This window comes from Onychostoma macrolepis, chromosome 10 (assembly GCF_012432095.1).
Source record: "Onychostoma macrolepis isolate SWU-2019 chromosome 10, ASM1243209v1, whole genome shotgun sequence".
NCBI lineage: Eukaryota > Metazoa > Chordata > Actinopteri > Cypriniformes > Cyprinidae > Onychostoma > Onychostoma macrolepis.
Genome location: NC_081164.1, coordinates 6,011,385 through 6,037,089, shown reverse-complemented (window position 1 = coordinate 6,037,089; position 25,705 = coordinate 6,011,385). Strand labels below are relative to the sequence as shown.

The window sequence follows — 25,705 nt, the reverse complement described above, 5'->3', positions numbered from 1 at the left end:
TTTAAACTTATGTTTACTTAGAATTTCTTTTGAGAGAGGTATTATCTTTCCTATTTTTTCCTAAAATAGGTTGGATTGGCCATTATGGAGTGTTTCATTCATAACTGGTAGCCAGAGAGCGCCATTGTGCAGAAACTCCACATATACATCACAAAAGTAATAGAACTGATGAAGCTTCAGGAAATCCCTAATATGGGCAATGGCATCGCTATCGCTGTAACTGAATAAAAAAGATAGAAACTTTTTGAATGATGAAGCATAAGGACATTAAACACTCGCCTGCGGAAATAAATAGTTTATCTGTGTCATCTCGGGTATTTTCATAATGATTGAGTATATTTGTAAGCATAGCCGACATAGACTTTGTTACAGTATAGAATATATTTTCTGCCTCATTCTGATAAGAAGCCACATCAGATTACAAAAAGTTATTTCAAACACTCGATTGATATTGTGAAGTAAAAACAAGTTATAAACCTCTCTTTTGTTGGACAACAGGTTAGAAATGCTTCTCATTACAAGTCATTTCAGGAGCGTTTGTCATATGTTGCTTTTTCAAATGCAGATTATAAGCGGGGAAGCATTTTCTCATCTCAGCAAATAGACTCAGGGGCACACAAATGGATAAATAAAACCCACAGAAATTATCTAAATGAAAAACCGCAATTCACAAGCATGTATTGAACCGTGGATGTTGTACCGAACAGTTCAATATTTTGAGAATTGTGATATCCCTAACAAATACAAACAAATATATTTAGACGATTGCTATTAAGGTGTGAAGAGACTTTCAACAAGCATAACAAAAAATGTTTTTAAACCAAATCACCTACCCTGCCTTTAACTGTAATGATAACTATATTAGTGTCATAACACATGATATTGATAATTCCGTATATGTAATGATCCATTTATTAAAAGTGTGCGCTCATTAGATTTTTGCTTAGGAGCCGAGTGGGTGAACATGTTGATCTCCACAAAGCCATTCATCATCTGTCTGGAAGCTGTTCTGGTTGGTGTTACGGTGTGAACAGCGGTGTCCCTGTCTGCAGCGATTCCCCTGGGCACTTCAACTAAAAGAGCAGATTTCCTAAAAGAGCAAATTAGTCGGTTCGCGTCTTTTTAAAGACGCCGTTCCGGCTGTGTCCTCTTGTTTGCGGTCGTTTCCTATTCTCCGTCCACGGCCATGATCGTTGTCTTCAGTGTCTGGGCATCCAGCACGCTGAAGCTGCGTTCGTGGATGGTTTATGCATTCGTTCTGAGCATGTAACCATGGCAGCGCTGCGATCGCGCCTCTCTCTCCTCATCGGCTAAGTGCTCTGGGCGATCTGAGGGTTACAGTGAGAGCTTTTCCGCTGGGCCAGTCCCCACGGACCTCTCACTCCTCCCGCAGCAGCTGTTCTGTGCGGCTCCCCGGTGATTCTGCTGTGCCGTTTCACGGCGTGCTCAGCGTTTCATTCGGTGCGCCGATAGAGGATCAGATGTCGATCGCAGCATCAGGGGATTGGCAATCGTCCTCTGAAGATTAGGCGGGGCTGCCTCCCTCGGGTGTCGCGGCCGCCGCCGAATCGGACCCAGAGTTGACGGCCGTGCTTTCCCGGGCCGCTGTGAGCATTGGGCTGGAGGCATGCACACCTCCCAGTCTTGAGCCCTCGCGGCGAGATGATTAGTTCCTCGGCATGGGCCGTGGCTCACAACCACGCCCTGCCCCAGTTCCTTTCTTCCCGGAAGTGCATGAGGAGCTGACGAAGTCGTGGATGCCCCATTTTACGGCCAGAAGCGGCTCGTCTGCCTCCCGCATCCTCGCTACCCTCGATGGTGGGGCGGCTAGGGGGTATGTTGACATTTCCCAGGTGGAGAGTGCGCTTGCGGTGCACTTGTGCACGCAAAACCCCAGCACTTGGAGGAATCGTCTTCGTGGGCCAAGCCGCCACTGCCCTGCATGCCACGGCTATCCTGCGAGTACACCAGCCAAGGCATTAAAATGCACAAGGGTAGTACCAACCCGAGGTTGATGCGGGAACTATGCTCAGCGACTGACCTCACCCTACGGGCGACGGAAGTCACAGCACGGTCCCTCTGGAAGGCGATGTCCACACTTGTGGGCCAAGAGCACCATCCACCATCTTTGGCTCAGCCTGCTGAGAGGAGTGATGTCGACACAGTGCGCTTTCTTGACGCTCTCGTCTCCCAGGCTGACACTGTCGAGGACTGTGCCTAGCAGTTCTCGGCAGTACAGAAGCAGACCGAGGCCATGTGTCTTGACCCAGCGTGATGCACCATCTGCCGCCGCTCTGCCGCAGGGCAAGCCCCAGTCTGCTCGTCGCCGTGGGCGCCCTCCTGTGTCCTCCAGAGTTGCTCCGCCCCGTGCTGAATCGTCACCTAGGCCGGCGCGTCGAGCCTTTCGCGGGAGCGAGGCGCCCCCCCCCGGGCAACCCGGAGGTGTGGGAAGCTGCTCGATCTCAGGAGATGGCGAGGACAGCGCCACTCTTTCCCCCGCAGGAGGGCAGGGGGAGAATCATTTCATTCTGTTCCGCCGCTGGCTCAAGGGCCAGCAGTAACCACATTGTCAAAGAAAGAGCAATTTCCCTTTCCTCCAGGTTCTCAGGCTCGCAGGCTGACAGCGTGCGACGCACTGCCTCCTCACTCTCGCCTGCGATGCCTCTCCACGCGTCTCTAGCCAGTCCCCCCAGGGACCTGGGGAGTTCAGCGGGCATGTGTCAGAACACGACGCCTTCTGCACCATCCAAGTCTTTGCGTAAGTCACAAAGGGCGCCCTTGATCCGTTATGGGAAGTGGGCATCAGGATCCTCAACTGTCTCGCGCGCGATCACAGGGACCTGGTGCTCCGGCACCTCAGTCAGTTGGGGCTTCGGGTCAACTGGGAAAAGAGCAAGCTCTCCCCTGTGCAGAGAAACTCTTTTCTCAGTATGGAGTTAGACTCGGTGAGAGTGGTGTCGCTTCTCACCAGGCAGGATGGTGGAACCACCGAAACACTTTCAGTGGCTCCTGGGGCACATTCCCGCGAGTCCTCCCACTGCCAGCTGTATTTTTCCATGACTGAGGCCCCCTCGGCACGTACGCACTGGCACACAGCTGGCCTCGGGCTCTACGCAAGTATGCATTCCCCCAGTGAGCCTGCTTGCACAGACACTGTGTAAGGTCAGGGAGGACAAGGAGCAGGTCCTGCTGGTCGCGCCGTACTGGCCCACCCGGACCTGGTTTCCCAAACTCATACTCCTCGCGACAGCCCCTCCCTGGCACATTCCTCTGAGGAAGGACCTCCTGTCTCAGGGGCTCGGCACCATATGGCACCTGCGTCCAGATCTGTGGAACCTCCATGTTTGGCTCCTGGATGGGATGCGGCAGACTTGAGTGGTCTACCACAGGCTGTGGTAGAGACCATCACTCAGGCTAGAGCTCCTTCGACAAGGCAAGCCTATGCACTGAAGTGGAGTCTGTTCGCGAACTGGTGTTCTTCTCGCCGAGAAGACCCCCGAAGATGCATGATTGGAGTAGTGCTTTCTTTCCTGCAAGAAAGGTTGGAGCGTTGGCTGTCACCCTCCACCTTGAAAGTGTATGTGGCTGCTATCGCGGCCCATCACGATGCAGTGGATGGCCGGTCCCTGAGGGGTGCCAGAAGGTTAAATCCTCCTAGGTCACCCCTGATGCCCCCCTGGGATCTTTCTGTCATCCTGGCTGGACTTCTGAGGGGTCCCTTTGAGCCTCTGGACTCAGTCGAGCTGAAATTTCTGTCAGCTAAGACAGCGCTCCTGACCGCGCTCACTTCCATATCAGTGTCTCCACATGTTACCTCTCTTTGTGCAGGATGTGGCCTCTGTAGCGCCCTTCTCTGGAAGGCTCGCTTCCCCGTCGTTACTGCCAAGCTGTAACAACAAATAGGAAAGACTTGAAGCTATCTTTCATTGAAGGTCGAAATCCCTTCCGACTTCTACGGGGAAAGGAACAGCGGCTTGGCTATCTCCAGCAGCGATGTACTCAGTGGTCCTTGCGGGCACCAAGGTTAGTAAATTTGCGCTGGGGCGATGAGAAGGTTGCTACCTTTCGCATGGCATTTGTCTGTCACGCGCTCGCTTGTCAGCATCTGCATGCCACAAGGTTGTGACGGGGTTCAGGTTGTGGCGCTTTCCATAGGACCCCTATGTCGTCACGTCATAACTCGTAGTGACCCGACAGATAGGGAATGTCTTGATTACGTACGTAACCCTCATTCCCTGATGGAGGGAACGGAGACGTTATGTCCTCATGCCACAATCTTGAACCATTGCTGGTTGCCAGGGACTCGTTCTCGGCTCCTCAGCGTAAACCCTAATGAGTGGATGCACCTGCCGCCTATTTATGCCCGTGTGCACGGGGAGTGGCTCAGGTATGCAAAATCCACTAGCCAATATTCATTGGCGTTTTCTCTTAAAGTCAGAGATAATTGGGGCTTCCAAGTAAATCCCCTATGTCATCACGACATAACGTCTCCATTCCCTCCACCAGGGAGCGAGGGTTACGTACATAACCGAAACGTTTTCTCCTCTGCTCTGTAAACAGCAGAAAACAGATGAAAAAAGAACCATAAATCTAATATCACACTGCAGTCATTCATTATGAAGTGTCTTAGAGGTGTAATTAGGAAAGAGATGAAGAGATGCAGGAAAGAACAGTGGAATTAATTAATATATTCTGAGGGAGTTTGCTTTATGAATTAAATTAAATTTAATTTAATTAACAGTATAACCGTCACATATTATTGATGTGATTTTAAATTAGTTAGTCAAATATTTAATTTTTATTTTATTTTTGTTCTTTAAAGTCCACTTTTAATGTTAATTAGTTTTACTCCATCACACATTTTGTAATTTGTTTATAATTTAGGTGATATTTTGCATTTGAATCTAATAGGCCATTTTGTTGTTGTACATTGACTCTCATGTAAATGCTTATTTTACATGTGAAATTGACAACAACCAAGACATCGAGATATGACCAGTTAGTATCAGAGATTAACCCCCACTGTTAGATGCTGTAGCCTGAGCAAAATATCTCTATTATATCAGCATATCTCTGTATTATATTATAGTAACTCTTTACCAGTGCCTGATGCTCTTAAAAGCATGAGATTGACTTTTTTGTTTTTATCCCTGTCTGTTGACTTTTATCCAGATTGACTTTTATCTCAGAATGAGTGGTTTTGTGCCTTTGTATCAAATAAAGGGCTTTTTGACTCAGAGTTCTGAAAGTAGTTCTGAAAGAAAGGGAAATCAGATTTTTCATTATATGAGCCCTTTAAAACACTTGTGCTTTGCTCATCACGACAGTGTGTCCTTGGTCTGTGTCCTTCAGTCCTTTTCCACTCCACTTATGTCCAGATGAAAGCTAGATGAAAGAGGGAGCAGCTTTGTGAAATCCTCATCTCCTGCACTGTACTCTTCATGGTTTAGCAGAGGGCCGTGGCTCCTGTCAGCTCTGCTCCGTCACATCCTAATTAGAACAGCAGGGTTTCTAATGAACACTAGCTACTATCAGCTCCTCGGCTTCTCCGTCTGATCTCCTGGTCATCATTTCAAATGTTCGCTCTCAAGAGATTCACACAGCACACCTTAAAATTCAGTGAGAATCAGCTGCTCGCTTTGTTCACTTACCTTAAATGTTGTCATGGAGGAATATTCTGGGTTCAATGCAGGGTTATGGTGAGAAAGTGACTTTTGTAGTATTTAAGAGCAGATGTGTAAAGCTGATTTTATAAAAGCACTTACAGTACTTTAATTCTGATATAAAAAAACATTTTCTCATTAATTTTGTCATGAGAAAAATGTAATATAGCTTTGAATATTGAACTGCAATATATTGAATGTAAAAAAACTGCAAAACCTAAATCACTTAAATTATGAATAAATTATTTGTGATGCAAAAACACTTGATTAACATTATAAGCAGACTTTAAAGCATAGTTTATTATCACTGAGATAGAATAGTTTTCTTATTTTGAATTAGTTTTTATATTTCCCATTTTCATGTGAATGTTTTTGTTTATTAATGTATATGGGTCAAAGACCCATTTTGTTGTCTGCCTCAAATTAAATTTACAAAAGTGATTTTATATACACAAAATGCATATTAAATGCAAGTAAAGTGTCTACTTTTTATTTTCACAAGTTATTTGAAACTTTAATGTCATAATTTGGGTGAAATAACGTTCCATCGTCATTCAACGAAACGGCATACTTATTCTGACCTGTACTTATTAAAATATATAAAAAGTGATTATACTAAATTATATTCTATTTTAAACAATTTAAATATTTTGCTGACAAATAGGTAAAACCTAGTGGTTTAAGGGATTATAGCAAAAGAATTCAAATTAAAAGATTTTGTTGCTGGTTTAAATAGTCTTTTAATGTGATTTTAATGATTCTGGTTCTTTATAGATGACAACATTTTTTGTTATATGAACTATTGTTAAACTGAATGACATTTAAGTGAGCGTTTTGTAAATCATGGTACAAATTTATGGTAGTTATTTTTATTTTTTTCTAATAAAATTAAACGGGGCAATTTAATTTGCAGGGGAAAATGTAATTTTTAATAACAAAATAAATAGAAATTTTGCCGTGGTGGCTAGCTAAAATAAAAAAAATAAGTTATTTACTTTTTTCTTTAATGAACTATATTAGGCATTTCCATTGTAAGTACCTCACTGGAACCAGATTTTTGCTTTAACTTTTGTGGTAAGGTTTACCTGTGATTGAGCTTAAATGAACAACAACCAAGAAAAAAAAAAGCACTCTAAACTCTGGTTCAATGCAAGTTATGTATTTTCTGAAATTATGTGGATTAATTCTCTCAATATACAGATTGATGTCGTAGGAAACTCAGTCCATAGATACAGCTGATGAAATGCTAGAACATGAGTCTGTCTGAGTAATGCTGTCCCGTCTGACTTACCCTTCTGTGTTGCTGTGATTGTACTGCTGGCCTTGTCCTCATTAGAGGCCTTCTTGATATTTTTGCCAGAAATACAACATTATGCTGAAAACTATGCTGTCCTCCCTCAAAATGTGATTTACTGAAGTACGACATGTTCCAGGCTCAACATTTCTGAAACAACAAAGGATGTTGATTCAGGAACTTGTTCTCCTAGCATAAATCAGGCGGTTTGTGATGTCTAGATGTTATTTAGGGGTGACGGTAGCCCCGCCAGCTCATAAGATGCAGTGTATTCGGGTAGAGATGTTATGAGCCACATTGTGTCTGAAGGACTGCGTATTGAAATGATCCCGGTGTCATACGGGAGTGAGATTTATGCAGCGTTTGCAGAGCAAGCGACGGTGTGCTTATGTTGACTCCTGGAGTGTGAATATATGCTTTGCCGTCATCTAGAGACGTGCTTCCACAGCTGCGTTTCTGAAGCCACCGAGTGCTTGACTGAAGGGTGATGATTAGCAATGAACTCATGAGATGGAATCAGCAGATGAATATTATATCAGGCTGTTTTATCAGTCAAAGCAGCCAGATTTTGTTGTTTCCTACAAAATAAATTTAAATGAACAGTTCACACAAAAATTTAAATTTGTGTAATTATCTATGCACTTATGTCTGTCTTTCTACTCTGGAACACAAAAGGAGTTATTTATAGCAGAATGTCCAAGCTGTTACATTTTACAAACAGTGAAATTCAATAAATAATTTCAAGGCGCAACTTTAATTTTAGTCTGTTCCTCATGCAAAACTTCTGTATGTCTTCAGAACACTTATATAGTGCACAAGCCACATGGATTGCTTTTATTTTTGTCTTTTTTAATGTTATAGCTTTTGGCCCCCATCCACTTTCATTGTATGGAAAAGAGCAGCTTGAACATTCTACTGAATGTCTCTTTTTGTGTTCTACAAAAGTAAGACAGTAACAGCTTTGGAACAACATGAAGAAGTGTTTTGTGAACTGCCCATTTATAATTGAGGCGTGCTATGAAATTGCTATGAGCTTGTTTGTTTTATGCATCACATCTCATTACTGAATGCTTTCGCTCAGGTAAATAAGGCTAATAGTGATGTGGCTGGTGCAGTGGTTTCATCTATTTCTGGTCTCTCCTTCTCACTGGCAATGTTGTACATTAAGGTGCTGTAAACCAAATTACAACATTTAAAAAATGCCCAGACCTAATTGCTGCAATTAATATTGCATAGGCTTAAATACAATAGTAAAATCCATATAACCTTAAAACAACCCAATCACCTATCATTAAAAGCACAGGAGAAAAGATGAGTTTTTAACAGACATTTAAATACAGACACTTTAGAAGCAGTTCTGATAGATAGAGACAGAGTGTTCCATAATTTGGGACCAGCAACATAGAATGCTCTATCTCCCCTACATTTTAGTCTTGTTCTGGGAACCCACAACATATGTGTAGTTTGAGATCTCTGTGATCTGACAGGATTGTGGACAGTAAGCAACTCTGAAAGATATTGAGGAGCAAGACAATTTACAGCCTTGTACACAAAAAGCTCAATTTTAAACTCAATACGGTACTGCAGCGGTAACCAGTGCAGCAAGCGTAAAATAGGTGTAATATGTACCCATTTGCGACTGCCCATGAGCAAACGGGCAGCTGCATTTTGAACCAACTGAAGTCGATGTATAGATGAGACTTGGCAAGCCATAGTAAAGCGAGTTACAATAATCGAGTTGCGAAGATATGAGAGCATGTATTACAAAAGTATTGCAAAAGTGTGATTATTAAATTGACACAAATATATATAGCATTTTGTTTTTACTTCTGTAATATTACATATTTGGGGTTGTTAAGATTTTTTAAATGTTTTTCGAAAGATATTTTTGAAAGACAGCTCTCTAAGGCTGCATTTATTTGATTAAGAGTAAATACAGTAAAAAAAATTATTATTGTGAATTATTATTATTATTATTACAATTTTAAATAACCGTTTTAATTTTTGAATATATTTTAAAATGTAATTTATTCCTGTGATGCAAAACTGAATATTCAGCACCATTACTCCAGTCTTTAGTGTCACATGACACTTCAGTGTAATGTGTAATGTCACAAATCAGTGTAATATGCAAGAAACAGAAACAGTGAAGAAACAGTGAAAACTGATACATTTACTTTCTAGAATTATTTTGAAGAATAGAAAGTTTATTTTAAATACAAATATTTTGTAGCATGTGTGATCAACTTAATACACACACACATATATACAGTGTGTGTGTGTGTGTGTGTGTGTGTGTGTGTGTGTGTGTGTGTGTGTATGACTCTGGACCACAAAACCAGTCATAAGGGTCAATTTTTCGAAATTAAGATTTATACAACATCTGAAAGCTGAATAAATAAGATTTCCATTGATGTATGGTTTATAGGATAAGACAATATTTGGCCGAGATACAACTATTTGAAAATCTGGAATCTGAAGGTGCAAAAAAGTTAAAAAAATGTTGTCCAAATGAAGTTCTTAGCAATGCATATTATTAAAAAAGTTTTGATATTTACAGTAGGAAATTTACAAAATATCTTCATGGAACATGATCGTTACTTAATGTCCTAGTGATTTTTGGCATGAAAGAAAAATCTATAATTTTGACCCATACAATGTATTGTTAGCAACTGCTACAAATATACCCCAGCGACTTAAGAATGGTTTTGTGGTCCAGGGTCACACATTTATATTTATATACGCACATACATACATACAGTGTTGGGAAAGATACTTTTAAAAGTAATGCATTACAATATTGTGTTACTTCATGAAAAAGTAACTAATTGCATTAAAGTTACTTTTTATGGAAAGTAATGCATTACGTTACTTGTGTAAGGTGGCCGAGAGCGCTCAATGCGCTGCAGCTTCAGAAAACACATGGAATAGAAAAGGCATCAGCAAATTAAGAGAACATCTTCATCAGTTTGACAACACATGTGCTGCAAATACTCACAACACAAACAAATAAATATGCGCAAGTAGCACAGACCACAATAAAATTACCCCAAGAACATGAAAATTAACCATTTTATTTAGTTTTTGGCGTATTGATTACCATTTGTATAACCACAGTTGTACAAATACCATGGTTAAACTGGTTAGTATCAATGGTTAATTTGTGCATACCATGGTTTAACTATAGTAACCATTTTTTGTTTTTATTTATTTTTTATATAATAAATGTATTAATTTTTAACAGTAATACCATAGGCTATGGTTAATTTTTTAAGGGAAGTTGTAAGTTAGCCAGCTTACATAACCTTTCACAGTTATAGTAATTGTATTTCGTCAGCTTATTTAGGCTAATAAATATATTTTTTATTTATTTATTTATTTTTTTATAGCTATAAGGAATTGTATGAGCAGGTTGTTAAAACAAAAATCTCACCTTTCAGAGCAAACATTGATAAAGATGTCCCAGCCATGTTCGTCACTTTGCGGTTCCCTTAAACAATTCTGAGGTGGTCTTTGCAGCGCATGTTGTCAAATTGATGTTTTCTTAATTTGCAGGTGTTTTTTCATTTGCAGCATGGCCACCGTACTTTTGCATTACTTTTTGTCACCTGGGCTGGGCTTGCTTATTTATTTTTTTAATAACAAAAACCCAAACGTTATATTTTTGCCGACTATAAAGGCCCTTTCACACCAAGAGTGAAATTAATAAGCGTCAGGCTGAAGAAAATGCCTCTGCACTAACTCCCAATTTCTCTCAACACGGGGACAGGAGAGATGTCAGTGAATAAACAGGAAAGTAAAGTAACTTGCATTACTTATTTGAAAAAAGTAACTCAAATATTTTAATTTAATTTAAAATTAATTTAAAAGAAATGCGTTACCTCCACAACACTATATGTGTGTTTGTGTGTGTGTTTAAAAGGAATATATTTAAACCTGTGATATTCTGTAGTTGAATATTAATTTTTGTAAATGTAACCTCTCACACAATTATATTTCTTTCAGGAGGCATTAGTAAATGTTATGCACGTCATGATTTTCAGAGCGTTTTGGTTGAGCGCCTCGCTCTATTTCTCATCATTTGTGCTCTGTGGTGAAAAGTGATTTCATTAAGACTATATCTGATCCTTGCTTAACTGACACCGCTAAAGGAGAGGCAGAGCGCCTAATTAGATTCACTCACACACACACACACATACACACTGTATAATTAGAGTGGTTGTTGGCCTCTGTGCTTCAGTGAACAGAGTGATGTTTGAGTGGGTGGAGGGGAGGAGTCTTCCCTTAATCACGTCAAGGCTGTCCACACACACACACACACACACACACTCATGCATGTCTACACACACAAATGATGCCCTCCTTCAAAAACGTGGCATTCCACCTTCATCATTTCCATCCTCATACATCACATCTCTCTCCGCCATCACCTTTCTAAACTGTTTCTTCCTCTCTTCTCTCTGCCCACACAGATGTCGTGTTCCTCTCTGTGGCTGTTGCTGCAGGATAACCGTACTGTTAGATACATGTAGCATGAAGCCCAACACGCACTCTTGTTCTTGAGGCCTCCTTCTGCTTTTGTTAACACACACGCTAATGCAAAACAGGCCAAGCTGTTCCTGTCACCCCAAATGATGCAGCTAGAACAAGTCCATCACACCCACACACATACACACACCCACACAGACACAGGGAAAGCGCAGGTCAGACGAGGGCTGCAGGTCCAAAATAGAAAGATCTTATGGAGAGGAGCAGTGGAGGAGAGAGAGAATAGGTAGGAGAGACTGATGGATGACCTGAGGAAATGGAGAGAGTTTAATGGTGACACAAAGCCATTTTCCTTCCATGAGGAATATATCATAATAACCAAGGCTCTTATATTAATTTGTTGCTTAAAGTGTGCTTTTCTCTACAGTAAGGCCACTTGTTTTTTTTTTTTTTATAATATCATGCAATGACATTTAATATGTTTTAAGTGTAGCTTAAGTGTCCACCTACTTTGTGTGTCTGTGTGTGTGTGTGTGTGTGTGTGTACAGGTGCATCTCAAAAAATTTGAATATCGTGAAAAAAAAAAAAAAATTGTAACATTTCAAAAAGTGAAACTTTCATATATTGTAGATTCATTACATGTAAAGTAATACATTTCAAAAGTTTTTTTGTTTTAATTTTGATAATTAGAGCTTACAGCTCATGAAAGTCAAAAATCAGTATCTCAAAATATTAGAATATTTACATTTGAGTTTGAATAAATGACCATCCCTACAGTATAAATTCTGGGTATCTCTTGTTCTTTGAAACCACAATAATGGGGAAGACTGCTGACTTGGCAATGATCCAGAAGACGAACATTGACACCCTCCACAAAGAGGGTAAGTCACAGAAGGTCATTACTGAAAGGTGTGGCTGTTTACAGAGTGCTGTATCAAAGCATATTAAATGCAAAGTTGACTGGAAGGAAGAATTTGGGTAGGAAAAGGTGCACAAGCAACAGGGATGACTGCAAGCTTGAGAATACTGTCAAGTAAAGCCGATTCAAACACTTGTGAGAGCTTCACAAGGAGAGAACTGAAGCTGGAGTCAGTGCATCAAGAGTCACCACGCTCAGACGTCTTCAGGAAAAGGGCTACCAAGCCACTTCTGAACCAGAGACAACGTCAGAAGCATCTTAACTGGGCTGTGGAGAAAAAGAACTGGACTGTTGCTCAGTGGTCCAAAGTCCTCTTTTCAGATGAAAGTAAATTTTGCATTTCATTTGGAAATCAAGGTCTGGAGTCTGGAGGAAGACTGGAGAGGCACAGAATCCAAGCTGCTTGAAATTCAGTGTGAAGTTTCTGAAGTCAGTGATGATTTGGGGTGCTGTGACGTCTGCTGGTGTTTGTCCATTGTGTTTTATCAAGTCCAAAGTCAATGAGCCGTCTACCAGGAGATTTTGGAGCACTTTATGCTTCAATCTGCTGACAAGCATTATGGAGATGCTGATTTCCTTTTCCAGCAGGACTTTAGCACCTGCCCACAGTGCCAAAACCACTTCCAAGTGGTTTGCTGACCATGATATTACTGTGCTTGATTGGCCAGCCAACATGCCTGTCCTGAACCCCACATGATATATATGGGATATTTTCAAGAGAAAGATGAGAAACAGTCGATCCAACAATACAGACGAGCTGAAGGCTCAATAGTGCCTCAGCAGTGCCACAGGCTGATCGCTTCCATGCCACACCTCACTGATGCTGGAGTTTGTGCTAAAGGAGCCCCGAGCAAGTATTGAGTGCATAAATGAACATACTTTAAAGAACTTGAACTTTTCTGTTTTGCAAATCCTTTTTTTTTTTTTTTTTTTGATTGATCTTAGGAAATATTCTAATATTTTGCGATACTGGATTTTTGCCTTTCATGAGCTGTAAGCTCTAATCATCAAAAGTTTCACTTTTTTAAATAAGTTACAAAAAAATGAACTTTTTCACGATATTGGACTTTTTTGAAATTCACCCGTATATGTGTGTGTGTGTGTGTGTGTATAATACATCCACTGTCAATGGTAGCGCATGGTAGCGCAAGCTGGTTAAGGCCACACACCCACCCTCCACCTTGCCCCGCCTCTCTCCTCCTCATTAGCATTTAAAGCTACAGACACAGAAATGGCACTCATTGTGGGACTGGCTCGTAGTGGCTGAAATTCTGCACCAAGGCTGAATTTGGGGAAAGAGACTTCAGATACAGTACTAGGGACCACTTAGGCCTATATAAAAGCATCCAAAAACCAGCATGTCATGGGACCTTTAAAGCAAATGCCACTTGATTTGATATATTTTTTTAAGTGCAAATTAAATGTCCCTATACTTTTGGGGCCATTGTATTCATTCTAATTTCACAAATTGTATTTTATTTATAACAAGAATACCATTTGAATACAATTTAAAATACATTTTTGAATGAAATGATTAAATTAGGAAAGTAAGACGTTTACTAACTTTTAAAACTCATAAAGCTGATGCTGATTTATGAGGTATTGATTTTGTTGGTATGGTTCTATGCTGACTGTACAGGGCTAGTTTTCAGTGAACTGACAGTAAAGTGTGTGATTTGTGTGTTGACAGCCGGGAGCTGCTGCAGGAAGTGCTGGACTCCGACCTCAGCAACGATGCGTTTCCCTTCTCCACACACAAGATAGTGAACGCCGCTGGACACAAGGTAATGCTCTCTGTTTCTCCCTGTCCTCCATCTTTGTGCAGTTCCAGCTCTGTCAAAGTCTCTCAGACTCATTTGCTTATGCTCTAATTAGTGGTGCTCGCTTCAGCAAAGCATCACTATTATTATCCATCAAGTTTTGTTATTTTTCCAGCCAAAAATTCAGCTCATAACTCACCCCACACCATGTGTCATAGACATGAAAGATAGTTCAAATCATGCCTCTTATTGAGGAGATGTGTGCTGATTTATGCATATGCGCAGTGATACTGTATATTGCAACTATAATTTGTAACTATAGCTGAATTACAGTTGATATTTGCAACTATAATTGCAACTGTAATTTTCATTCATTCATGTATTTATGTATTTTTTTCTTCATTTTTCCACTGCGCAAAATGTCTGTCAGTCTAATTGACACTTTCTGCATGTACTGTATGTGTTTGTTTGTTTGTTTGTGTGTATGTGTGCATCAGACAGATGGTCTACTTCCACTCTTGTGACAAACATAGACCCACAGCTCTGATGGCTGATGTCATCCTCTTTTATCCCTGCTCACTTCATCACTTTCTTTCTCTCTCACACCTTGGAAGGTGGTAATTTATAACTGTGTATATCAAGAAAAGTGAAGAAGCAAAGAAAAGAAAAAAAACGTTTAAAAAGTTTGTAGTTTATGCAGTTAATAGAATCATTATACTACATTTGTTATTTATGCATACATTAGACATTACATTGCAGTAGATTAATTTTCTTTGTAGAGGCTTCATAACCAAAGACTTACACACGACTAGCCAGATAGTGAATTTAAACAACATAATGAAAACTTGTTGGACATTGAGCTTGTGGTCAGTCAGTGCATGGATATGAAAAAGAAAGATGTTTTTCTTTTTCATATCCACACCACTAAATCAGCATATAGAACATGATTTTTCAATAATTTCATAATGACAGATAAATATACATTTTTTATGATTATTTCTAAATTAGATTATTTCTAAATATATATTTTTTTATCTTTAAAAAGTGCAGTACTGTTCAAATGGTTAAGGACATCAGATTTTTTTAAATGTTTTTATTCCATCCATGAATATTGTGAACTGTAATTAACATTTAAAATAGCTGTTTTCTGTTGGAATATATTGTAAAATGTAATTTATTCCTGTGAAGCAAAGCTGAATTTTCAGCATCATTACTCCAGTCTTCAGTGTTTACATGATCCTTCAGAAATCATTCTAATATGATGATTTGTTGCTCAAGAAAGATTATGATTATTATTACTATCACAGTTGTGATGCTTCTTATTTTTGTGGAAACTGAGACATTTTTTTTTCAGGATTCTTTGATGAATAGAAAGTTCAAAAGAACATTGTTAATTTAAAATATAAATAATTTGTAACATTACAGACACTTTTGATCAATCCAATGCATCCTTGCTGAATAAAACTATTAACTTAAAAAAAAAAAAAAAAGCTGTTTAAATGCATTTTTGGTGACATTTAGAAGTGGGTAAATCTGAAATCAGGGATATGCACATTGACTTTGTCCTGCTTCTGTTTGCTTTAATCTAAACTTGAGTATCTTTCAAACTTTTTATATCCTGAAACTTGCAAACAACAAATCCATTGCTCTTCCTGAAAGAGCTGCTGGTAACACACCAGCTTCACCCCTGCCGAGCTGATAAAGACCTGTGCACTCTGACTCCCAGATACTGCATAAAGCCAGCCAATCAGATTAGAACCAGCGATTTTTGCCAGCTTTTGGTTGAATATGCTTCAAGCAGGCTGTGAACGGTCTGCAGATGGCTTATCTGAGGCTGAGACTAGTGGATTGTGGGTAACAGGGTCTCAAGCTGTTGAAACAGTGTCTTGAATTAGACAACAACTACTGATGACTAGAAAGGCTTACTGTATCTCCCTGCAGGTTACAGTGGAGAGCGCAGTGCTTGTTGCTGGCTGATAATGGTGTCCTTCACATGATCTCAGCCCTGCCAGATTGATTCAGCCCCTCAGGCTGCTTCTCTCTGCTCACTACAAACACACAGTAATACACACACTCGTCTGCGTCTGTTCTGGAGACCGGCCAGCCTATTATCTAAGTGACTGTGTGCTGTGCTGTTCAGGGCTGTTGATTCGTCTCGTTTGGCCCGGTGCTGTTTCTTGATCCCTGGTTGGGTGTTAATGTGTGTTCGGTAAGAGCGAGAGACAGGTTCTTCAGCTCAGTTTAATGAACAGGTGAGCTGAAGTTGGTGGAGGCCGGACAGATGGATTCCAGGACTGAAACTGCTCAACTCGTTTGTCACAATGTTCTCTGACTCTCTTTATGGAAGATCCTCTGTGTTCATCATGTAACTCTTGTACCAGAATTACCAAATTTTTCACCAAAATTGGCTCAAATCATCTTCAGACAATGCTGGCAAAAATTTATCAAAAGATTTCCAATTCTCGGAAAGCGTGTTAACGAATTTGACTAAATTTGCGCAAAAATCGACATCAAACGACACACACTTTTTCTATGTCAGCCATTTTGAGCGTGAACCATTTCGAATTTTGCGCTTTAGCATATTGTTATGAAATGTATGGATCTTATAGAACCGCTTGCAGGAATGTTATGAAATTTGGTACATTGATAGAGGAGAGTCTCTAACTTAAATTCTTTAATGCAACCAATAGGCCAAATTTGCACCGTTTCTGCTAATAACATTTGAACCGTAAGGTCTAAAACCTACATTTTTCCTCTGATTCCTTGGCTCATGCGAAGTCAAATGCATTTATTATTTCTACAGGTCAAGATTTTTCGCAATTTTGAATTTGGTGAAAGATCTACTTTTTCAAACTCATCCTAAACGGTTTGTCCGATTTTCACCAAAATCAGCTCAGATCATCTTCAGACAATGCTGGCAAAAGTTTTATGATAAACCAAACCGTTCTCAAAAAGCGCTTTAACAAATTTGATGAAATTTGCACAAAAATGGACATGAGGCTATATCTTCGCACCGCTTTAGCAGATTCTGACCAAACTTGGTACATGCATTTTTGTTTAGAATTTCTGAGCAGTTTGACCAAAAATCATAAGATTGATTTTGTTAGATTTGGAACGGCATATCTAATCAAACATTACCTAATTTTCCTATGTCTTTATGGATGTCATCCATTTTGAGTTTTGTAGTAAAATTCTGTATCAACAAATGTTGGTCTCCAACTCTGCTCCTGGAGGGCTACCATACTTTAATCTCAACTTCAACCCTAATCAAACACACCTGGACCAGCTAATCAAGGTGTTCAGGGATACTTAATTACAGGCAGGTGTGTTGAAGCAGGATTGAAACTGAAGTCTGCAGGAAGGTAGCTCTCTAGGAGCAGGGTTGGAGAACTCTTGTCGTTATTGAGTAATTAAAGATAGCTTCTTAGCTCTTCATTTTACCTCTGTTGTGCTTGGCCCCTTAATTGCTGCTTGCAGCTACATTTTGGTATTGATTTTGCAATAATAAACGGCTGACTGTACATTATCCCACTTATTACATGATGACTCATAAAATAAAGATGCAAGGATGTTAAATATTTAAATTTAAATTGTTTCATTATCTTTCCTATAGATTTGTTTAAAGTTTACACTAAGAACAAAAAAACAATCACGATCAAATATTACAGAGAGCCTTACTACAGTACACTCGTGTACAGACACTCTTTCTTATTCATAAGACAAATGGATGCAGTTTCTGTTCTTCATAAAATCATAAAATTGTCCTTTCTCTTTTTTAAATTTATTTTGTGTGTGTTTATAGGTGAGGGCCATGCGTCTGTCGTTCGTGGGTGAGATGGGCTGGGAGCTTCACATCCCTAAAGAGTCCTGTCTGCCCGTCTATCATGCCGTCATGGCTGCAGGGGCCAAATATGGCATCTGCAATGCCGGCTACAGGGCCATTGACTCCTTGAGCATTGAGAAAGGTATGGGTTAATGTTGTTATTATTATTACTATCACTGTAATTCGTTATCAATATTATTTTTCTTGGGCCAGTAAGCAACCAACCTAACCGCTCTTTCAACCACACAAACACTCTGCAGTGCCTTGGCAATAACCCAAGATTGTGCGACATTTTGCACAGGATCACTTACATTTTCTTCTGAAAGCATAAAAATGTAGTTCAGTAGTAAAAGATGAGATTTCCACATCTCCTCATGCATTATGAGTGTTGGCGATCTGTTTCTTGAGGTGCTGTAGTAAAAGCATGCTTTTAGTGTGTCAAGATCAGTTGATTTACTGTGGGATTGTGTTGATGAACAGTGTTTGGGCCACTAGAGTTTCACTCAACAGATCTTGATTGATCTGAGATACATTTTCTATTCATGATGCAAGCATAAAACATCATTGTATCGCTCTCCAGTAGAGTCACATATATAATTCATTCTTAATGCTGCATGCTTTCAGCTTTAAACTGCAGTTTTTCTGCCGCAGCACTGGTCAAGCATACAGTCAGTGCACACAGGTGGAGATAATAGTTCAGATGTACTGTAGGTTGGTAGGCGTCCCTAATGCATTGAGCTCTGGAAGCTAAAGAAGTAGACAGTAGGGCACAATAAAAACTCATTACTGCAGCTGAACACTTCAGCACTTCCTCTGCACTCTTGAGACTCAACTCAGCTTCTCTGTTTGTTCACTATGTAGGTCATATCTGCTAGACTGTGTGCTCCTGGTTGAAATACTCTACCTGAGTGCAAGACAAAGAAATAAGTCCATCTCTGTTTATGTGAATGCATCAGCATGTTAGTAATAATGGATGTGTGATTTCATGTTTAGTGTTTTTCTGTACTTGGTTCAATGACGTGATGCTCTTTGGATCTCTTAATTATTTAAAAGTATTTAAAAACGCAATTTATATAGACAGTGACATGAATGCACTTTTTATGATGAACGTCTTTTTTTTATTTTATTAATTGAAATTAATTTTGATACCTTTTGGGGGGGTCAAGTTTAAAATGTTAAGATTATAAGAGATTGTATCAAAGAAAAAAGTAATATTAAAAGCTGAATCTCTCTCTCTCTCTCTTTCTCTCTCTCTCTCAGGTTACAGGCATTGGCATGCAGATCTGCGTCCTGATGACACTCCACTAGAGGCGGGACTTGCATTCACCTGTAAAATGAAGACCTCCATTCCCTTCCTGGGGCGGCAGGCACTGGAGGCCCAAAAGGCTGAGGGTCTGCGCAGACGGATCGTCTGCCTCACAGTTGATGAGTGAGTCCCAGCAAACCAAAGAAGAGATTTCAACAAAATTACAGTTATCTCTGTTATGAATGTAGACATAATAAAAGGCAGGAATATTAAGGTGGTGGATTAACAGGAGGATTTAATGAGCTTTTGACTAAATTTCGAATTCATTTTAGTGGTTATGGGTGCCGTCAGAATGAGAGTCCAAACAGCTGATAAAAACATCACAATAATCCACAAATAATCCACACCACTCTGGTCAATCAATTAATGACTTAAGTTAAAAACTTGTGTTTGTAAGCAACTTGATTCTGGCTAAAATAAGAGTCCTTTATCCATAATATTGCTTTATACAGCGGAAAAGTCGTCTCATCTGAATCTGGTGAAAAATAGGCATGCGTCCCCCATTTGGGGGAAGAACTTTTTCACCGGAGGAAGCGTTATTATGGATTATGAAATCGTATTCTATCCAAAAGCAATAGTTTGAAGTTAAAAACGCCTTGATGGATTTGTTTCTTACAAACACGCAGCTTTTCACTTCAAAAGATGTTAATTGATGGACTGGAGTGGAGTGGTGTGGATTACTGTGAAGAAACAAACATCCTGGATGACCTGAGGGGGAGTATATTTTCAGAAAATGTTCTTTTTTGGGGTGAACTACTCCTTTAAAATTCAAAACACAGCAGCAGACTAATATGCTGGCCATCACTGGTTTCGTAGCCTCGGGTATTTGGCAAGATTTTTGACATTTATTTACAAACCGTCTGACTTAAAAGTGAATAATTGCTGTAATTCCAAACTAATGATATTATACATCACCATACATTTGACTGATGAGACTTTTCAAGGAGACATCTGAGCTTTTTGTTCATGTCCACTTAGAGCTCCATTCTGTCCTTCCATTAACCTTAGTCAATACTATTATAGCAGTCCAATGCCCAAACAACTTCATCAAACACAGTTTATAGAAACTGAATTTGGATTCAATCATATTAAAACTTTTCAGAAGTTTTTTCAGAAGTTTCAGAAGCAAACAGCCAGATCTGGATGTGCCCTCAAGGATCTGTCATGAATGCCATGCAGTTTTTCTGGACCAGCGTTCATGTTATTTAGGTTCTCATTTGAGCAGCGCTGATGTGTTGTTTGTCCTTCCTGCAGCAAAGTGCCAATGTTTGGTCTGGAAGCTATTTTCCGCAACGGCGTTCCTGTGGGCCACCTGCGGCGCTCCGAATTTGGATTTGCCATTGACAAGACCATTGGCTATGGTTATATTCGCAACCCAGACGGTGGAGTGGTGAGTATCTTACAACAGCTGTCTGCTTAAAACTAGTCAGATGTTTATCTAGACAGCATTTAAAGCTGCAAGGTGCTCTGCCAAAACGTAAGTTTTATACAGACTTATGTATTACTGCTCGAGTCCAAATCAGACTATTATGAGCATCCATTTTGGCCTTAAAATCAGCTTCCTTTGTAGGCAGTAGAGAGTAAGGCAGATATTCAGTAACTGTGTTTGGGTTTAACAACTGTTTTCTGTTTTACTCACAAGGTCAGGTCAGAATATGAGAATGGGTCACTTCTTATCATGATATTTTCAGTATAATTGCACTTTGGCAAGTACTTTTAACAGATAAGTATTAAGTAGCCCTCTTCTCCTCTGATTTGTGTCTTTGTTGCATATGCACTCGTTTCCTTCTCTGCTGTTATGATTGAGGGTGAGTCATGCGAGTTGTTCCTCATATAGGCTAATTTAACAGGCCTGTAAAGAGCGATGATTAGATGAAGGATACTGTGTGTCGTCGTCTCTGCTGAACACACACTGCTGTTATTGTGAAGTGCTCATTTTCATTTCTTCAGTTTAATACTTACTGTCCTGAAATGAAAGGTGGGGTTGAGTACTGCTAAACCGTATATCGTCATATGATCAGTGTGATAACACATTGTTAGCTTTTGGAGGAATTTCAATGAAAAAATGTTTTATGTAATGAGCAACCTTTAACATAAATGACCATGAAACATAAAAGTATTAAATAATAATTTATGTCACGGGTTTGTCAAGGTCTCTTGTCCGTGTATGTTTTTTGTGTGTTAGTTTGGAGGGAAGCTGTGCGTGTGTGTGTGTGTGTGTGTGTGTGTGTGTGTGTGTGTTGTTGCACACAGTGATGGCTCTGAAGTCCCTGTACCGTGAGTATGACATGATACAGGGGGATGTGTACTTAATGCTAACTGACAGAGAGCTAGATGAGGAGGGACAGATGGGGAGGTAGAACTGAGACGTCTTCATTCCACGGCGCGGACGGCAGTGCTGTTGAACAGGGTCGAGCGCTGATCTGATCTGACCTTTACTCTCTCTGCTCACTGCATTACACACCACAGACACATCACTGGACATAATGTCAGAGAACTGTTATTCATGGCCGAGAGACCTCCAGACTTCATGCATAAGACTTCTCATAGTTTCTGCATAGTTAAAATTTTAAAAGTTTCCAAACCCATGTGACTTTCCTTCTACTTTGTGAAAAATAGTCGTTCCGTTCCATGCATTAACAGTGAATAGGGAGTTTTCAGGCTACTAAAGGACAATAGTTTTAGTGAAATAACATCTGAAACTTACCAGGGCTTCAAATTGTGACTAAAATTTTAATTTTAATTAAAAAATTAAGAGCACAACTTAAAATGTAGCCCACTAGCATTTTGTCAGATATCATCTAATCTCAACCACACACCAGTGTTTTACTACAGTCAACAACGAACACTGCCCAGTCATAATGTCCAATTCAAGAACAAATCAATCTCAGTCTATTATTTTCAATAAGTCCAGTAAGTCAAAAAGATTCACATAACAGATACAAACTTGTTTGTGAGTTAGCAGTTTGAATCAGACTCGCTCAGTCAGCCATTGCTGACTCCCAAACTGAATCATGAGTCATTTTTCGATAGTGTTCAATTATAAATGAATCGTTGCAGTGGTGTGTAGTTTAGATTTGTTACATTAGTGTATTTATTGGCTGGTTGTTCCTATGACACCATGTAAATAAATATATATTTACAACAGTGTTTAACTGTAATCAATTCATAATTGTATTCTAAAAAATAAATATTATACATCAAATATTATTGGTTATTGTTTAGCATATAAGAATTATAAGAAATACAAAACAGATTTAACATGGGAAAGAACTATGATCCCATGAAGCATTGCATATGACATATTTATGGAAGCCCGTTTCCGCCACTGAATATAATATATATGGTGATATAAATTCGCAATTCTGAAAAATAAAGTTAGAACTGCAAGATATAAACTCACAATTCTGACTTTTTTTCTCAGAATTGTGAGTTTATATCTTGCAATTCTGACTTAAAACAGGCAATTGCGAGTTATGTCAGAATTGTGAGATATAAACTCGCAATTCTGAGAACATATTGGTCTTTTTTTCCCCCTCAAAAATTTGACTTTATAACTCGCAATCTCATAATTCTGACTTTTTCTCGCAATTGCGAGTTTATATCTCGCAATTCTGACTTTTTTCTCGCAATTGCAAGAAAAAGTCAGAATTATGAGTTTATATCTCACAATTCTGTGAAAAAAAAAGTCAGAATTGTGAGATGAAAAAGTCGCAATAACCTTTTTTTAGTTTTTATTCAGTGGCGGAAACAGGCTTCCATACATATTTGATTTAATGAATGATGGAGAAATAAAAATCTATGGATATAAAAATGCTAATTGCATATATAGACACAATTTTATGGAGCTTTGTCTCAATTGTCTGGTAGAATTTTCTTTGCAGAATCATGGATACATTTTTTTTTATCCAGGAATTAAACGCAATTATTAAAAAAAATAAAAATAATTGAAATAATACAAACAGATGGCTTCAACAAAAGCGTATATCATTGACAAACAACCTTGTACTGTGGCTTACTCTGTTAGCACTTTATTATTATAAATTTATTGTTCAAAACCACTTTTTTTACCAAGTACGTTCACTTCGAGACTTTAGTAAGATTTTACCAGAAAAGATGTTCAAATTGATTTTTATTGTATGTTAATTTTTAAAATCTTGTATTTTAAATGCTGTATTTTTGTGTTTACTTGGATTTTATTGTGTGTTAGGACACTCTTGTATTACTACTACTCTGTTTTTGCCATGAAGATAGACTTAGATGAAAAAATAAACCACTACTGCCACTGTTGTTCAAAATCAGTTCCCCTATGGCAAAAATAAATGGTACTTTTACTTCCCCAACTGTTTCACTTTTCAATTACCATCCGCTTTCATTGTATATCAGACGGAAGCTTTGACATTCTGCCTGTCTGTCTCACTAAAGAAACTAAGTAAAAGAGATTAATAACAGCATATTAATATTTTGATATCTCCATATGTGGAGCTCAAGACACTGTTATCATTTATGCCGTATAGAGATCCTGTATTAATTGCATGAGCAAATAATGTTTTATCTGTACATGAAGATGCAAAAGCCTCCAAGTGCCGTCTGAAATTTTCTTCTAAAATTAGCATTTTTATCAGGCTCCTATATTTATGTTTAGTTATTTCACTTCAATTGCATAGAAAAGGACCTTATACATTGCTATTAAAGAACAATTACTGAACCTAAACATAGCAGCCTGATAAAAATGCTCATTTTAGAAGAACATTTCAGATGGCATTTAGAGGCTTTTGCATCTGAACTCTTCACATAGAACCATTACACAGCAGTTTTCACTTTAGTTAGTGTAGCCACAGCCACTGCTTACTGCTTGATTCTTAGTAGCAATTAGTGGATATCTACCAATGTGTCCATTAAGACTGCAATGTGCCCACTTAAAGAGGTCAGGCTAGTTTTCCAGCCACTGCGTCTTGATCTGGACTCCACAGGGTAATGCCTGCAGCTCGCTCAGATTTAATTAAAAAGAGATGCAACCCCTGACAGAGAGAGCAGCAGGGGCACAGAGAGAAAGAGAGGGAGGTGGTTTGACACTGTGATATGAATGAAAAAATAAATAGTCGTGGATTAAAAGCCTTTTAATTTTAATCATAAATCCATCTTAAACTTAGCTTGAATTTGTGTGTGTTCAATTCTCCCCCAGGTGAGCCCAGATTTCGTCCGCAGCGGTGAATTCACTCTGGAGAGGATGGGCGTCACATACAAGGCTGCAGCTCACCTGAAATCTCCCTTTGACCCCGAGAACAAGCGCGTTAAGGGCATCTACGGCTGAGCAAAGCCAGAATGTAACTGATCCAGACTGATTGAGTGTAACTGAGGTAAATGTTTACAGGCCTTTATCCAACACATCAGCATCAGCATTCCAGACAAAACTAAATACTCTTCTGTATTTATAGTCACTGTCTTAAAGGGATGATTTACCATAAAGGAGCATAGAAGAACAAAGAACTAATGTGAATTTAACCCAGTTATACAGTGTAACAATGTTCAACATCTTCCTGTGCCTTAAATTTCAGAAAGAAATCATTCATGGTTTTTCCAAAAGTAACATTTTAGTGAGCAATCATGAACCCGTCTCTTACTTTTTTGTACTAGTTTGAATATTTGTGAGTGTTTTCATGGAATAGCTGTGCATTGAGGATGTTAGTCTTGGTTAAATGTAAAATAAAATTTATAAAAAGTAATATAATGGTTTAATTACTGTAACTTTTTGTCAAATATAAATCTGTGGAATTAAATAAGATGCCTGTAGTGCTTTTTTATTCAACACGTGATGTGAGTGTTTTGTGTACTGGTTACCAGTCATCTTGCATGCTGTATTTTGCATGATTTCTGCATGTTGGGCCATCAATTCATCCACATGTACTGTAACTGTTAAATTAACATTTTACTGGATTTTAACTAGTAAAATAAATTAACCGATAAATTAAATTTTCTCATCGCTAGTAATAGTAATTCTTTCTAAAGTCTGGCCTTTAAGCTGTCTGCTGTTTAACTTCATTTGTTGTTTAAATGGAAAGTTTGAATTTGCAAAAATGTATGAAGATTAAAACCCAGTTTTGTCATATTGTAAACTCTGCAACTGGCATATTGTTTTTATGATTCATTATAGGAGGACATAAACTGGAATTCAAAAGTTTGGGTTAAGTAAGATTTTATTTTTTTGATAGAAATTAATTATTTTAATTAGCAAGAATGCATATTAATATTACAAAAGATTTTTATTGCAGATAAAGGCTGTCCTTTTTTAACTTTCTATTTATCAAAACAAAGTATCATGGTTTACACAAAAATATGAACTGTTTTCAACATTGGTAATGTTTCTTGAGCAGCAAATCGGCATATTGGACACTGGAGTATTAATGCTGAAATTCAGCTTTGCATCACAGGAATAAATAACATTTTATGT

At 38.9% G+C, this 25,705-nt stretch overlaps 1 protein-coding gene across 4 annotated transcripts in view; it reads left to right on the top strand.

Annotated features, from left to right (window-relative positions):
• sardh (sarcosine dehydrogenase) overlaps positions 1-25,370 on the top strand; it is a 61,572-nt gene extending 36,202 nt beyond the window's left edge. For 2 of the 4 annotated variants that reach the window (XM_058789556.1, XM_058789554.1), the window contains exons 17-21: positions 14,056-14,149; positions 17,928-18,090; positions 19,209-19,377; positions 20,509-20,644; positions 24,440-25,369. In XM_058789556.1, coding sequence (XP_058645539.1) covers positions 14,056-14,149; positions 17,928-18,090; positions 19,209-19,377; positions 20,509-20,644; positions 24,440-24,568 — 691 coding nt within the window. In that variant the 3' untranslated portion in view covers positions 24,569-25,369. Of the gene's footprint in view, positions 1-14,055; positions 14,150-17,927; positions 18,091-19,208; positions 19,378-20,508; positions 20,645-24,439 lie in introns of all 4 variants that reach the window. The other 2 variants (XM_058789558.1, XM_058789557.1) reach the window with 2 other exon arrangements.
• The last annotated feature ends 335 nt before the right edge of the window (positions 25,371-25,705 follow it).